Genomic DNA, 16467 nt, shown 5'->3' on the forward strand with positions numbered 1-16467 from the left:
ACAGCACGATGCCACACACAGCAAATAAATAACCAGATAATCTGCCTTTGGTGGTTTTGGTTGAGGGAAGAATGTTAGCCAAGCACCAGGGGAACTCCCTACTTTTCCCTACTGATGTTTTTATTTCAAATTAACGTTTCACTGCAAATGCAAAAGCTGAAATATGCTCCTCCCCAGAGTTCAGATTTACGATTCTTCAACATAGACTAGGACGTCTCCTGTGGCATTGCTCGTGGGTGAAAGATGACATGGTGTTACGTAGAATTGTTTTTGAACTGAGTGAATTGAATCCATCTATTTTTTGATAAACTGGGTTTGTAGATGTCTGTAGGACCAGGTCTCTATGGGCGGTGTAGTTCTATTTGTTGTAAAATCTCACTGAGACCTGATCTTATAACATACCTCTTTGACCAAGTTACCCCTCCTAAAATCCCATTCTTTGGTTCAGTATCCATTTTTGTCTGATTACTTCAAAAGTTTTTCTGTGAAGCTCCTTGTGATGCTTCCCTACGTTAAAGGTGCTACTGTATATAAATGCAAGTTATTGTTGATCTGAATTGTATGCGTTTGAGTGCATAGTTCTTTCTTCAAGTTTAATATATTTCTGGCTGAAATCTGTTAACTGCTGGGGGAAGTGGGGCTGTAACGATGGCTGAAAATCATTTCTGGCACCCATTCACTTTGGTTGGGCCCATGTTGCATTTCCTATTTCACTGTTGAACACCTGCTAATAAAATAAATTGGACCAATTGGACAGCTCAGATATTGGTTGAGTCTCTGTCACAACCTCAACGAATTGACTGTCAGCCACATTGATGAAACAGCTCAAGTACTCCATTGACTTCTGGTCACAAGGAATCATTAGGGCTCAATTTCAGGGGGCAATTGTGGGGACGGGTGGGGGGGTGTTCTGAAAATCGCGGAAATCCCATTCGGATTCGGAAGCCGGCTCCAACCCGCCGACTTCCGAGTTTCCCAGGGACCCACCTGTGTGCGCGCAGGCGATCCGAAACCGGCAATTAAAGCCGGCGGGATGACAGTTAAAGAGCCAAATGTACCTGATTGAGGCACTTTACCTGTGACAGATTGAGTGATTGTAACAATTTTTAACTTACCTGGGCGGCTTGCCCACTGCTTCTGATTCACGCCTGGTGAAACCAAGCATGAAGGGCCGGATCAGGGAAAAAGAAACTAAATAAATTAAATAAAAAACCATAGAAGGAAATTAAAACACAAAATGAACTTTGCACCCTGCTCCAATGTCCGATGTCTCCCTCTCCGATCTCCCCCTCCTCACCCCACCGATGTCCTCCCGATTTTCGCCCGTGAACTTCCACTCTCCCCCCGATCTTCTACTCTCCCCCCGATCTTCCACTCTCCCCCCGATCTTCCACTCTTCCCCCCGATCTTCCACTCTTCCCCCCGATCTTCCACTCTTCCCCCCGATCTTCCACTCTCCCCCCGATCTTCCACTCTCCCCCCGATCTTCCACTCTCCCCCCCCCCGATCTTCCACTCTCCCCCCCCAATCTTCCACTCTCCCCCCCCCCGATTTTCCACTCTCCCCCCTCGATTTTCCACTCTCCCCCCCCCCTCAATCTTCCACTCTCCGCCCCCCCCCCGATCTTCCACTCTTCCCCCTCGATCTTCCACTCTTCCCCCCCCCCCCCCCCCCCGGTTTTTCTACTCTCCCCGCTCCGAACTTCTACTCTCCCCCCCAATCTTCCACTCTCCCCCCCCCCCCCCCGATCTTCCACTCTCCCCCCCGATCTTCCACTCTCCCCCCCGATCTTCCACTCTCCCCCCCGATCTTCCACTCTTCCCCCCTCGATCTTCCACTCTTCCCCCCTCGATCTTCCACTCTTCCCCCCTCAATCTTCCACTCTCCCCCTCCCTTGATCTTCCACTCTCCCCCCCCCCCCCGATCTTCCACTCTCCCGCCCCCCGATCTTCCACTCTCCCCCCTCCGAGCTTCCCCTCTCCCCTCCCCCGATCTTCCACTCTTTTCCCCCCCACCCCCCAGTCTTCCACTCTTCCCCCCTCCCAATCTTCCACTCTTCCCCCCCCCCCCCCCCCCCCCCGATCTTCCGTTTCAGCGCCGGATGACGTCTCGCTCTCTCTCTTTCTTCCCCCCCCCCCCACTTCGCGTTGCAGCTGTCGGGCATGAAACCCAGAGAGGATGTTAATCATCAGCAATCACCATGCGATCGCATCAGAAACAGTAAGTTTTGTTCATGCAGGTTTGCCACACGCAAAATCGACCCCTTAATCCCTACAGGTGCTGCAAAGAAGGACTAGGAGGTTGTTCCCCAGTGTTAGAGGACTAAATTGTGATGTTAGGTTAGAAAATCTTGGACTCTTCAGCCTTGAAAGGAAGTGAAAGAGAAAGTTTCTTACAGAGGTTTATAAGAAAGAAAAAACTGGCAGAATGAAAAAGGTAAATCTGAAGCTTTATTTTATGTTTAACCTGAAGGATAGGAAATATAAGTATAAAGTAGCAAAAGGCAAATTCAGGGCCGATACCGAGAAGCACGTCTTCTCGCAAGGCGTTATCGATACCTGAAATGGCCTTCCAAGTACTGTAGTGGAGGAACATGGGAACAGGAGTAGGCCATTCAGCCCTCAAGCCTATTCGCCATTCAGTTAGATCATGGCTGATTTGTACCTCAACTCCATTTACCCACCTTTGCTCCATATCCCTTGACACCCTCACCTAACAAAAATCTATCGATCTCAGTCTTGAAAATTGAAATTGACCCAGCATCCACTGCCATTTGGGGGAGAGAGTTCCAGATTTCTACTACTCTTTGTGTGAAAAAGTGCTTTCTGATTTCACTCCTAAATGGCTTAGCTGTAATTTTAAGGTTATTCCCCCTTGTTCTGGATTCCCCACCAGAAGAAATAGTTTCTCTCTATCTACCCTATCGCATCCCTTTATCATTTTAAATACTTCAATTAGATCATCTTCTAAACTCAAGGGAATACAAACCTATTATGCAACCTATTTTGGCAAAAACTCAGAAATCATTCAAGAGGCAGTTAAACAGGGGAACAGTAGATTTGTGGGGCAAAAGGGCCAAATGGCCTCCTTTATAAGGATCTTTGTGAGCACACCAGACTAGATGCAAAGATTATCCTACAGATGCACAATCACAATCAATTGCTAACAGACAAAAAAAATTACTATATGGATTGATATACTTATTGAGGAGAAATCTATGGTAGCAAACTTATACAGATGTTAGTCTAGGATTGTTGTGCTGCGTTTATCCTTGTAACAGTGCCTAGGAGGCACTACAAATTTCCAAACTGCTGAATCCTATACTGCATAATGCTTTTTGGTCTAATGTTTCACTTCCCCTACTGTTGCTTATTTTACAGTAATTTAAACTCGGAAGGGTTTGGAATTGTAATTTCATATCATTAAAAGATTTTTTTACTTGCAGGAAGACATAACAGTACCCAGACAGATGGGTTTCATTCAACTTAACCTGCAGTGGTTAACTGCCTTGCTCTTTGTAGCTGTGTCATACAGCCAATCCTCACTCTGACCAGGCAACAAACAGTTTGCCGATATTAACAATGAGCTTTTCTTAACCAATCTGCTGTTATAAACAGGTACTTTGTCAGTGGGGGCCGGCAGGCACTCTGATCGCTTCTATGTGGAATCAGCACTGAAATCAAGCAGCCTGTTTTGCAGTGCATGAATTAAGAGGAAGCAGAAGGTTGTGATGAAAGGACTTGCATTTATATAGTGCCTTTCATGTCCTCAGGATGTCCTAAAGCCGTTCACAAAGTGCAATCACTATAAAATAATTAAAACGAGAGTGTTAACAGAACCATCAGTCCCACCGATAGTTCCTCCTCCCGCACACAAAGCCCCGTCTCGTCACTCTGTGGTATAGTTTGTTGGAAAATTATTGCGAGTAGGCAACTCAACAGCCAATTTGCACAGCGCAATCCCAAAAATAATAAATGAAATGTGTGAGCAGCTCATTTGTTTTTGGTGGTGTTGGTTGTGGGAGGAATATTGGCCAGGTCAGCACCTGAACTTATCCTCCTTGAATAGTACCATGGGATATTTTACATCCACTTAAACAGGCAAACACGGACTCAATTTAACAGCTCATCGTACTGTGAACTGTACAATGTTGCTGATGCCACCTGTTGCAGCCTGAAAGGAGCCTGTGGCATAAAAGTTGAGGGCGACGGTGACTTTGACAGTCACAGGCAGTGCTGTCCATGCCCTGGTTTGAGGCTGTAGTTGTAGCTGCAGCAGCTACCATAGTTTCAGTAACACCCTCCTTGGTAAAGCAAAGGCACCTCATACATTGCTGCTCAGTCAAGTTGAGGTTGGAGAATTGCTGTCTGAAGACCCTCTCTGGATATGGCCTCCTGTGGAGTGCACTCCTTCTCCTCCTCCTCCCCCTCCCCCCTCTTCTGGCAGCTTGTCCTGTTCTGTGGTGTCTTCCTTGCTGCTCCCAGTCACGCTCTTTTTCCACATCGTTCACCTGAGGAAGGAGGTAGCCTCCGAAAGCTTGTGAATTTAAAATAAAATTGCTGGACTATAACTTGGTGTTGTAAAATTGTTTACAATTGTCAACCCCAGTCCATCACCGGCATCTCCACATCATGACTATTCCCAAAGGCAGCCCTACCAGACCGCCCATGCTTTAAGCCAGACAATTTGTGGGGCAAACATCAACAGCAGTGCCAAACCTCTCTCTATGCAGACAAAGTGAACTCTGAAAAGCATTAGAACTCAGCAAAAGACACTTAGAAATCAAACAGTAGCCAGAAGGAGTAAACCAGCAACTAACCTGTAAGTGCTGCATGATCTCTTTGAATAGCACTGTCGAGGGGGCCTTCATGCGGGTTAGCGTCACGTTGTGCTAAGCGAGGTCAGCACGTGGTGGCTGAATCGTTGGGGGCGGGTCCAAAATGGTGAGCGTGACCTGCACGCAGCACATGATCCTGATCTACATAATTTTCGAGCTGCTTTAAATCCTGCCAGCGTACACTCCTGATGCGAGCGCTACCTCCTGCACCAAAATAGCGGGCTGTGCATTTCCGCTCAGAAGTGCGCGTGTGCATCCTGCATTTTGGGTCCTTCGGTGGCCACGTAGCACCTGAAAAACGGATGCTACACGGCCCAATTTCTAGGCTGGTAAATGTACCAAACGCATTTTAACAGAAGAATGGAAATTCCACAGAAATGTCACTTTGACTTCACATAAATTCTAGCACAGCAGTAAAACAACAAATTGTGGTGGCTATTGTATCGAGATCAGAAATAAAAAAGTTAGCCCCGGGGTTAGTATCAATCAAAGCATAAAATAACATGACCATTGCAGTAAGTAGGAATGCTTTTAGATTACAGTTTTGGGCTCAAGACCCATACTAGGGTTTAAGTTCATAATCCAGGCTATACGCCAGTGAAGTACTGAGGGAGGCATATGGTTCTCCTTTAGTGTAAATGACCTGGTATTCACGGAACCGACAGCTTTGTGGGCCCATGAAAATGTGGGACCACAAATCTGCAATTGGGTTAAGCCTGCTTGCTTCTGTAAAGTAAAAGCAGAAAGCCCATCCTGTGTGCTTGTACTCGGTAGCAATCCGGTCTCTGCATCACACAGTAGAGCTTAGAAGTGTTACAGAGACTGGCACATGGCTGAAAATGTTAGAACAGGGGGATCACACTTCACAGTACACACTCTGTCGACAAGAACAGTTTTACAGGTAAGTATAAAAGTACCTTGAGTTGATATTTTTCTCATAGCAGAGTGATGCCTGAGACAGAAGATCGTTAGTCCATCTAGCCTTTCCATCCAAGCCTGCCATCAGATTCCTTGCCATGACTATAGAATAACGTCATATCCCTTTTCCAAACAGGAATTTTTTTTAAAAACACATCATGGTTTACTTGTTCCACCACCCGCTCTGTAATCTGGTCCATAATTCTATCGGCCTCTTACTAAAAACACGTTGGCTGCATTTCCTATTTTCCTTTTATATCCTTTAAACTGTAACTCTTATTCCTCGAATCCTGCACCCAACAAAAGAGCTTTCCTGCAACCTAATTTTCAATACCTGAGAAAGTCATGTGACTCACCTAAGGTTCGAGGACTTCAATTCGAAAACCTTTAAGTCAATATTAGCAGTTCGAGAACTATAGCAGCATTTCTGCACTAATAACTTATTTTTTTGTTAATTTCACTTTATCAAATACTATCAGTTAAGAAATATGGCCTTAGATATTGTTTGATTGCACACCTGTGCTACAGGCGTAAAATGGGTGCCAAAACATTCAATTGCGGACGGATTGCGCACACACATGGCACGCGGGTAATGCGCCGCCCACCATAACGGCAAAGGCAAAAAAAAGAGCCGTCCGGGGTCCTTGCCTGAAACAGACATTAGGCCATTTGCAAAATTGGTCTGCCCTGAACACAACTGACACCGGGGCTGGCTGCTTTTAAGAATATATGGTCTATGTGCGGCGAAACATGCGGTCCTTAAAGGGACCACAGGAAGCTGCCACCAAAAAGGTAAGTTTGTTGAAAAAACTACTTCACTGAATGCGGAGCTGGGAGGAGCATGACTGTAGTGTCAAAGACCCGTTGCCGCATCTTGCTTGGCCGCCTCCCTCCCCCCGCCCTGCCCCCATCTCGACCGCCTCCCTAACCTCCCAAGACCTGGGAGGATAGGGAGGCCTTTCTTGTTAGGCAAGGATATTAAGGGTTACGGAACCAAGGCGGGTTGATGGAGTTAAGATGCAGATCAGCCATGATCCAATTGAATGGCGGAACAGGCTCAATGACCTACTCCTGTTCCTGTGTTCCTGAAATCCAATGCCGATTCAATGGTGAGCTTCCTGGGGATGCCCAGCACGTGTGCGCAGCTCACCAATCTCACTAAAGTGAGGCCCAGGCCCAATATCTGGTGTGCCTTGGGCCTACCTTTTCCGGTGCATAGATTGACCTCTACGCCCAATTTGTGGCAGCCTGCTGGTGCAAAATAATTTCTAGGCCGTGGTGTTTTTCTCATATGTACCGAGTTTTTTGATGAGGCAACAGAGAGAGTTGATGAGGGCAATGCGATTGATGTTGTGTATATGGACTACCAAAAGGCGTTTGATAAAGTGCCACATAATAGGCTTGTCATTAAAATTGAAGCCCGTGGAATAAAAGGGGAAGTGGCAGCATGGATACGAAATTGGCTAAGTAACAGGAAACAGAGAGTAGTGGTGAATGGTTGTTTTTCGGACAGGAGGAAGATATACAGTGGTGTTCCCCAGGAGTCAGTACTTGGACCACTGCTTTTTTAAATATATATTAATGACTTGGTCCTGGGTGTACAGGGCACAATTTCAAAATTTGCAGATTACACAAAACTTGGAAGTGTAATAAACAGTGAGGCGGATAGTAATAGACTTCAAGAGGACATAGACAGGCTGGTGGAATGGGTGGACACATGGCAGGTGAAATTTAACGCAGAGAAGTGCAAAGTGATACATTTTGGCAGGAAGAATGAGGAGAGGCAATATAAACTCTAATTCTAAAGGGAGTTCAGGAACAGAGAGACCTAGGGCCATATGCGCACAAATCTTTGAAAGTGGCAGGACAGGTTGAGAAAGCAGTTAAAGAAGCATACAGGATCCTGGGCTTTATAAATAGAGGCATAGAGTACAAAAGCAAGGAAGTTATGTTGAACCTTTATAAAACACTAGTTTGGCCACAACTGGAGTATTGTGTCCAATTCTGGGCACCAAACTTTAGGAAGGATGTGAAGGCCTTAGAGTGGGTGCAGAAAAGATTTACAAAAATGGTTCCAGGGATGAGGGACTTCAGTTATGTGGATAGACTGGAGAAGCTGGGGTTGCTCACCTTAGAGCAGAAAAGGTCAAGAGGAGATTTGATAGAAGTGTTCAAAATCATGAAAGGTTTAGATAAAGTAAATAAAGAGAAACTGTTCCCATTGATGGAAGGGTTGAGAACCAGAGGACACAGATTTACGGTGATTGACAAAAGAACCAAAGGCGACATGAGGAAAAAAAATTTTATGCAGTCAGTGGTTATGATCCGTAATGCGCTGCCTGAAAGGGTGGTGGAAGCAGATTCAGTCGTGGCTTTCAAAAAGGAATTGGATAATTGGATAATTGGATAAACTTGAAGGGAAGAAATTTGCAGGGCTATGGGGAAAGAGCAGGGTAATAGGACTAACTGGATTGCTCTTACAAAGAGCCAGCACAGGCTTGATGGACCGAATGGCCTCCTTCTGTGCTGTAATCATTCTATGATTCTATGAATTCTACATAATAAAATTAAGCATTAGATAGGAAACCATTCTTGCTGTTAAGTGCTCTAAGTGTATGGCAACTCTTGCAAAATGTCAACTGAATTTAATTACACAAAGCACCAAAGAAAAACAAGCGTCATTTTTCCAAATCAGGAACAGATGAAAATAGTGAACAGGAAAAAAAAATCTGTCAAAGTCTGATCTAAAATTTCATCACGAAGATTATAAAATGTTCATAAGGAAACATTTCTGAGCCAGGAAAACATGAGATAAATCATGATAAACTCCAATGAGATGCTTTAGTAAAACTGTAGGGCCCCAAGCCATAACTCCCAGCGTCACCGAATGCTCATGTCGCCTTCTCTTTCAGAGATGAAGTGAGGTGTCTTGTTACATCTGTAAATGGCTTCATTGTCATTCAAGACAGATGACCACATTTTTACCTGCTGTGATGCAAATGATTCACCTAATCTACCCGACCCTCCAAAAGAAGGGGGTGCATTCCTTACTAATGCAGTGCTCAGGCATCAGTATACTGTAAAGTGATCACTGTATGCAGCTGGCTTTAAATCAACAAAGGCTTTTTTACTTTGGCGCTTATCCAGTTCAGACTGCAGGACAACACGTTCATCGACAGGTTTCCTATGCTTACATTTCTAAAACTGGCTCCCTTACCCTGACGGAAGAATCACAGATCCATTTTACCCTAGGCCTATAATTCTGCTATGGAATATTAGCAACACATGATCTGATTTTGAAAAATATGTCTTTCATCACAATAGGGAAATAACTACTATCATTTATGCTGCACCACATAACACTGTCTCCCTCTGGGACCTCAACAGAGTTCTGTCATTATCACATTGCCACTGGAAATCCATATAAACAGGGTAGCGACAGTGCTACAGCGCAATAGTAAGCTTCGTACAAAAGGACTAGCAAAGTAGCGATGTACACTACACTTTAAAAGTTATAAAAAGTCAGACAACATTCACAAGAAATGTACCATCTTTACCTGAGAGTGGGTTTTGTTAACCCTTAATTTTATAACACCACTGGTAAAGTTGGTTTTTAAAAAAAAAATTACCATGAAACACTTGTTGATATTTACAGTGCAATTTTTTCTCGGGTACAAATTGAGGCCATGACCTGTGTAGGAGACAGATAGGTCTGTGCGCTGAGTGGAGTAGAAGAAATTGGTCCCAATCATAGAACCAAAGAGATTTATAGTATAGAAGAAGGCCATTCAGCCCATCATGTCTGTGCTGGCTCTTTGCTAGAACAATCAAAAACTAATCCCACTGCCCTGGTCTGTCCCTATTACCCTGTATTTTTCTCTGCTTCAAATATGTATACAATTTTTCATTAAAAGGTGCAAAGTTCTCTTCCTCAATTAATCCCTGTAACAAAACATTTCAGGCTGGAATAGCCCTCATTGTAAACAAATTTCTCCTCACCCCTCTGCTCACTGTCTTAGTGACAATTTTCATATGTGAATAAATTATACAAATACGTACTGTTGAAAACACAATAGTATTTTCAGTGGTCTGTGGTCCCTCTCTAATGCCTTGGCCCCATGCTTTGAAATTCTTTCCCTAAACCCCATCGCCTTTCCACCTCCCTCTTCTCCTTTAAGACCCTCCTTAAAAAGCCACCTCTTTGATCAAGTTTTTGATTGACCACCGCCCCCCGCCAACTCCCACCATCTTTCTTTGGCTCAGCATCATTTTTTTCTGATCATGCCTCTCTGAAGTACCTTGGGATAATTTTGCTGCTTTAAAGGCTCTGCATAAATAGAAGTTGCCATAGTTGTAGTGGTATAAATTGAATCTTCCGCAGTAGACGTGGTCTATATGGACTTTAGCAAAGCCTTTGACAAGGTACCACATGGTAGGTTGTTGCATAAGGTTAAATCTCACGGGATCCAAGGTGAGGTAGCCAATTGGATACAAAATTGGATTGACGACAGAAGACAGAGGGTGGTTGTAGAGGGTTGTTTTTCAAACTGGAGGCCTGTGACCAGCGGTGTGCCTCAGGGATCGGTGCTGGGTCCGCTGTTATTTGTTATTTATATTAATGATTTGGATGAGAATTTAGGAGACATAGTTAGTAAGTTTGCAGATGACACCAAGATTGGTGGCATTGTGGACAGTGAAGAAGGTTATCTAGGATTGCAACGGGATCTTGATAAATTGGGCCAGTGGGCCGATGAATGGCAGATGGAGTTTAATTTGGATAAATGTGAGGTGATGCATTTTGGTAGATCGAATCAGGCCAGGACCTACTCCGTTAATGATAGGAAAAAAGTCTCAGTCTATCCAACCTCACCCTATAAGTCAAACCATCAAGTCCCGGTAGCATCCTAGTAAATCTTTTCTGCACTCTTTCTAGTTTAATAATATCCTTTCTATAATAGGGTGACCAGAACTGTACACAGTATTCCAAGTGTGGCCTTACTAATGTCTTGTACAACTTCAACAAGACATCCCAACTCCTGTATTCAATGTTCTGACCAATGAAACCAAGCATGCTGAATGCCTTCTTCACCACCCTATCCACCTGTGACTCCACTTTCAAGGAGCTATGAACCTGTACTCCTAGATCTCTTTGTTCTATAACTCTCCCCAACGCCCTACCATTAACGGAGTAGGTCCTGGCCCGATTCGATCTACCAAAATGCATCACCTCACATTTATCTAAATTAAACTCCATCTGCCATTCATCGGCCCACTGGCCCAATTTATCAAGATCCCGTTGCAATCCTAGATAACCTTCTTCACTGTCCACAATGCTACCAATCTTGGTGTCATCTGCAAACTTACTAACCATTCCTCCTAAATTCTCATCCAAATCATTAATATAAATAACAAATAACAGCGGACCCAGCACTGATCCCTGAGGCACACCGCTGGTCACAGGCCTCCAGTCTGAAAAACAACCCTCTACAACCACCCTCTGTCTTCTGTCATCAATCCAATTTTGTATCCAATTGGCTACCTCACCTTGGATCCCGTGAGATTTAACCTTATTTAACAACCTACCATGTGGTACCTTGTCAAAGGCTTTGCTAAAGTCCATGTAGACCACGTCTACTGCACAGCCCTCATCTATCTTCTTGGTTACCCCTTCAAAAAACTCAATCAAACTTATTGTTTGATTTTACTTCAAAAGTTAGATGTAGAGGTGAACAAACCCAATAAAGTTCAGTGACTTAGTTGTACTCTTGTTAATATAATTTTTTAATTTAAATGTATTTTAAGTATGTTTTTGCAATAATACCAAAGCTACAATTTTATGGGGAAAACCCCATAAAATTGATCTGGCTATGCCTCTAACATTTACTTAGTGTTAAGCTACATTTCTCTCTCTCAATTTTAGAACTGTCATTCCTCCAGTATTTTGCTGGAATCTGTGGAATTTCAACTTCTCCTCCCAATTTTAAACATTGGAGACAGAAACTCCATTATTTTAAAACTTTTGCCAACTGCAAAAAGATAAACAAAGAAGGGGAAAACTCTAATTAACGCTGACCTGACTTTTCTCCAGTGAGACTGTCTCCTCATTATGCTATAAAATTGTAACTCTCTGTGGTATAATAAGCATGGAAATATCCTCCAAATGTAACAGTGTGCCCAAGCAAAGAACCTCAGTGTTAATCCCCAATTAAATTGGTGATTTAAGTGCATATGGTTGGGCCTCCAGGATTTTATTGCACAGCAGCCGACAAGTAGACTATATCTTTTTGGGGAATAAATTAAAGTGCCACAAACTTTCCATCTGTGCAGCAATATATAACAAATGTGATGCACCGTAAAACAGGTGAAATTATATAAAAATGTCAGGGTAGTAAAAGGGTGTGAATTAACTATACAACACTTAATAGAGAATAACGAATGGTCAGAGAATGTACAACATCTGTGTGAGGTTTGCAGTTCTCAGCTAGTTTGGGGGATGTATTTGTACAAATGGTGAACCCGTTCATGCATACATAAATGTAAAGCCAGTGAAAGACTAATGCATATCTATAATGTGGAACGGTTTGTCGGTGTGTATTTGTTTACCTTTTGCCTTATTTCTGCCATGGGAAATCAATGGTGGTATGTCAGATTGAGCTGGTGCCAAGGATTGTCTGTAATGAAGAATAATAGTGTCTCAGTGCACAAGAGAATAATACCAGAATTTATATATTGAGCTCCATCTTCCTATGTCACAACATGCAGTTTACAGCAGTATATCAACGCAGGAGCATGGCAGTAACTTCTGTGAAAATGAAGCATTTTATGTTTGTGTCTTGTCAATCCTGAGCCACAGCAATAAAACAAGTTGCTTCAGCTAGCCTTTCTAATAACAACAATCACAGATAGAGAGCGAGCTTTTACAGAAAGGGGCTTGGATCACTTCAAAATATTTTTGTAATCCTGTAGTAATGCTCAGTGCCCAGCTCTGTCAGTAATGTTGTATTACTGATTTTAAAAAAATTAGCAAGGACATCTGATTTGTAACAGACGGAGACAAGCCACACTCTTTTCCCTACCCACCCCCCCCAAAAGCCTCCCAGATTTATTCCAATATCCCTCCTCTTCTGAAGGCTGTGATCCATGCTGGAGTACTACACCATTGGCAGAGGCTGACATCCATCCAGCGTTTTGCTCAAATTGGTGATTGTTCATGTGTGGACTTGGTCAGTGGTACCAGCGGGGAATCCAACTGGAGAGAAGTCACAACTGAGCCTGGTCCTGACCCTGTCTTTGCCCAGCATCTACGTACATATGCTTGCAGCAGAAGTTGCTGGATGCGATTGAGAATGTGAACCCTAGCTAGGGTTGCCAACTCTGGTTGGACATATTCCTGGAGGTTTCATCACATGATCTCCTCCTGCCTTCATTCGCCCCGTGCAGTCAAACAGCCTTTTTTTTCCATCTCCAATATTTGTATAACTTATAACCAAAAGTATTCAAAGAAAATGAAGAAAATTATTTTTTTAATACCCCAATGACTTTTTTCCCAGGATTGCTTGTAGCAGTGTCCAGGAGATTGTGCTTACATTCCTGGAAATTCAAGGACAATCCTGAAGGGTTGGCAACCCTAACGTAGCTGATATTTTTTTCTCCTCTTATGCCCCAATCCAGCCAAGGCTGCTCAGACCTATTGTACTGCCAAAATTAGTTAGCTTAGCGCAGACCACAGAGATTGTATTTGGGAATGTTTATGTTCTGCATAAATAATATTCTGGTTCTAGTCTAGTTGCACTGCTTTTATTGATCTCTCATTATAGTGTAGTTGAGAGCAGGGAGATACAGAGTAGGTATTTGGGATTAGTTTACTAGTTTTTCATATGTCAGATTTATGCGCCAATTTTCCAACATTTATCTTAACTTTCCAAGTGTGATTCATTTTGATGCAAACGCCTCAATTTATATTTACACAGCTTGACCAATATTGATTCATTTTATAAAGTATTTGTTAGAGCTGTGGTTACATATCAGTGTGTCTTTTAAGTAGAATAAATACAGTTTGTGTTTTATACAATTAATCTAATTGGGTGTATTTCTATATCTGATCCATAGGTGATGTGTCACCAATCAGTATGTCCCCCATCAGTCAGTCACAGTTTATTCCACTTGGGGAAATTCTTTGCTTGGCCATCTCAGCAATGAATGCTTCAAGGAAACCAGTCACACAGGAGGCACTCATGGAGCACTTAGCTACCTGCTTTCCAGGTATGTTTTTAGCAATAAATATTTTGCAAAATGTATCGAGGATAGCACAAATTCTGAATATTACAGGTAATTTAACAATACAAAAAGGATCCGCCTATCTTTCTCTTTTGATGTCTTAAAGACGTTTAAAGTGGCGTAGTTCCACTGTTATTGTAGTTAAAATGTGGAGATGCCGGTGATGGACTGGGGTTGACAATTGTAAACAATTTTACAACACCAAGTTATAGTCCAGCAATTTTATTTTAAATTCACAAGCTTTCGGAGATTTCCTCCTTCCTCAGGTAAATGTTTACCTGAGGAAGGAGGAAATCTCCGAAAGCTTGTGAATTTAAAATAAAATTGCTGGACTATAACTTGGTGTTGTAAAATTGTTTACAATTGTAGTTAAAGCCATATGTCTGGGCGGTGAATCAGTTAGTATGTGTTCATCTATGTCAATTGGAATACAGGTCAAGCTGATGAGATGGAAAATTCATCTCTCTGCTGCCTGTAAGAATCTTGTGTAAAACAAAAACAGAGAACACTTGAAATACACAGGAGATCGTCATTTATAAATAAAACAGACAGGTTAACATTTCAGGTTTAACGCGTCTTTTTACAGATGCTCACTGACTTGCTGTGATTTCCAGAACTTTCTGAATTTTTGTTTCAGATTTCAAGGTTTTTTTTCTTAATTTGCAGAGTCTGATGTGAAATACGTTTGGGGCAGTCCAATAGTGGGCATGCTAAGTTGCTTATATTAGAATATAATGTTGCTCTTTGGCATGAATTCTCGTGTGAATTCTTTGCTGACTGACAAATAATTTGTGTCACGCATTGTCATGAACTGTACTAGTTACGGGCCAAGCCCAATTATTATTACCACAGCTTTACATAAGTACGATTGACCTTTGTAATTGAACTACCGTGTTACCAGTGGTGGAGAAAAATTGACATTCCAGCCAGTGATTTCAGATGTGCTGGCAGCATCTGGTGGTAGAAATTCAGAAGTCAACTGCTTATTATTAGAGCAAATAGTAAATTCAGTGATTAAATAATTCATTTTAACAATTTGTTCAATATTCTGTAAAACATCATCTTGTAAATCTAAATAGTGGAGATTTTTTTGTGCGTGTGTGTCTCGGCAGCTTTTTAACAAAAAACTATTTGGGACTAAGTTCCAGTAAGCGGTCCTCTGGGCCTCTTGTCCACCCTCGGTGTGTGATGGTGCGTTTCAGTTTTCCTCCTGGCCCGGAATGGGCTATTCCAAAGTGCCCTTAAAGGTGCGAGCCAGCCATCCCAATTATGTCCCAGAAATTTGCATTAGGATCTACAGGTTTTTCCATGGGCACACGGGACTGCTCTTCCGCCGGTTGAGACAGGCTCTGGAATTTCATGGTCCCTATCCTTAATTAAATTAAGTGCTCCAGATAGTTTGTCAACTGTGGCATTTTATTTTTAAAAACATTGTTTCAGAACCACCACACATTGATTCCTCTCTTTTAAGGTACTGCTTACCGAAGTGATTGTACTCAAAATGGCTGTCAGTCCCCACTCATCACTCCATTGGCAGCACTGCATTCAGCCACTCCAGAATTCTCTTCATAAAACCCAACTACCTTGCTACATCCTTTCCATCAGTAGTTGCCACTCCAAACCTTTTTTTCCCATGTCCTGCTTGGTGTTCCTGAGCTCTGCCTGTATTCTATTCTACACCCAGAAATGCTTGTCCCCTCACACCTGTCCTTGCTGACCCAAATTGGCTCCCAGTCCCCCAACACCATCAATGGCGCTCCCTATCTCTGTAACCTCCTTCAGCTCTACAACTGCCCCTGAATTCTCCAGTCCACTGACTCCAGCCTCTTGTGTATCTTCCCCCCCCCCCCCACTGCCTACCTTCACCACAGCATTGGTGACATTGTCTTCAGTCACCTGGGTCCATGAATTGCCTCCCTAAACCCTTTGCCTCTACATTCCCCTCTCTTCATTTGAGACTCTTCCTAAAACCCACGTCTTTGATCAAGCTTTGGTCATCTCTCTGATATCTTCTTCCTCGACTCAGTGGCAATTTTTTCCCATCTCGTCTATGTGGGACATCTTTCTATGTTAAAGGCACTATAATGTGGAGATGCCGGTGATGGACTGGGGTGGACAAATGTAAGGAACCTTACAACACCAGATTATAGTCCACTATAACCTGGTGTTGTAAGATTCCTTACAAAGGCACTATATAAATGCAAAGTGTTGTTTGTTATAAACAGGGTCAGGTGAGAAAAAATCAGACTCGGCTGTGATGCTCCACCCCCCTCCCGTGGTTGAATAGTCTGCCAATACTCATTGTCTAGGCTCATGCATGGAGGTTGGCAACTTGGTAGGTACTGAAGGGCATCAGGTGCCCATAGAAACTGAAAGAGTACCCTGCAATGATTCAACACCTTCAGGGGAAGAGAATGGGAGAAAATTTGTGAGGG

General features: G+C 43.1%; 1 protein-coding gene across 4 annotated transcripts in view; it reads left to right on the top strand.

Annotated features, from left to right (window-relative positions):
* LOC137320766 (storkhead-box protein 2-like) overlaps positions 1-16467 on the top strand; it is a 241839-nt gene that overhangs the window by 210748 nt on the left and 14624 nt on the right. For all 4 annotated transcript variants that reach the window (XM_067982556.1, XM_067982558.1, XM_067982557.1 and 1 more), the window contains exon 2: positions 13865-14017. In XM_067982556.1, the coding sequence (XP_067838657.1) occupies positions 13865-14017 (153 nt within the window). The remainder of the gene's footprint in view (positions 1-13864; positions 14018-16467) is intronic.

This window comes from Heptranchias perlo, chromosome 4 (genome assembly GCF_035084215.1).
Source record: "Heptranchias perlo isolate sHepPer1 chromosome 4, sHepPer1.hap1, whole genome shotgun sequence".
Lineage (NCBI taxonomy): Eukaryota > Metazoa > Chordata > Chondrichthyes > Hexanchiformes > Hexanchidae > Heptranchias > Heptranchias perlo.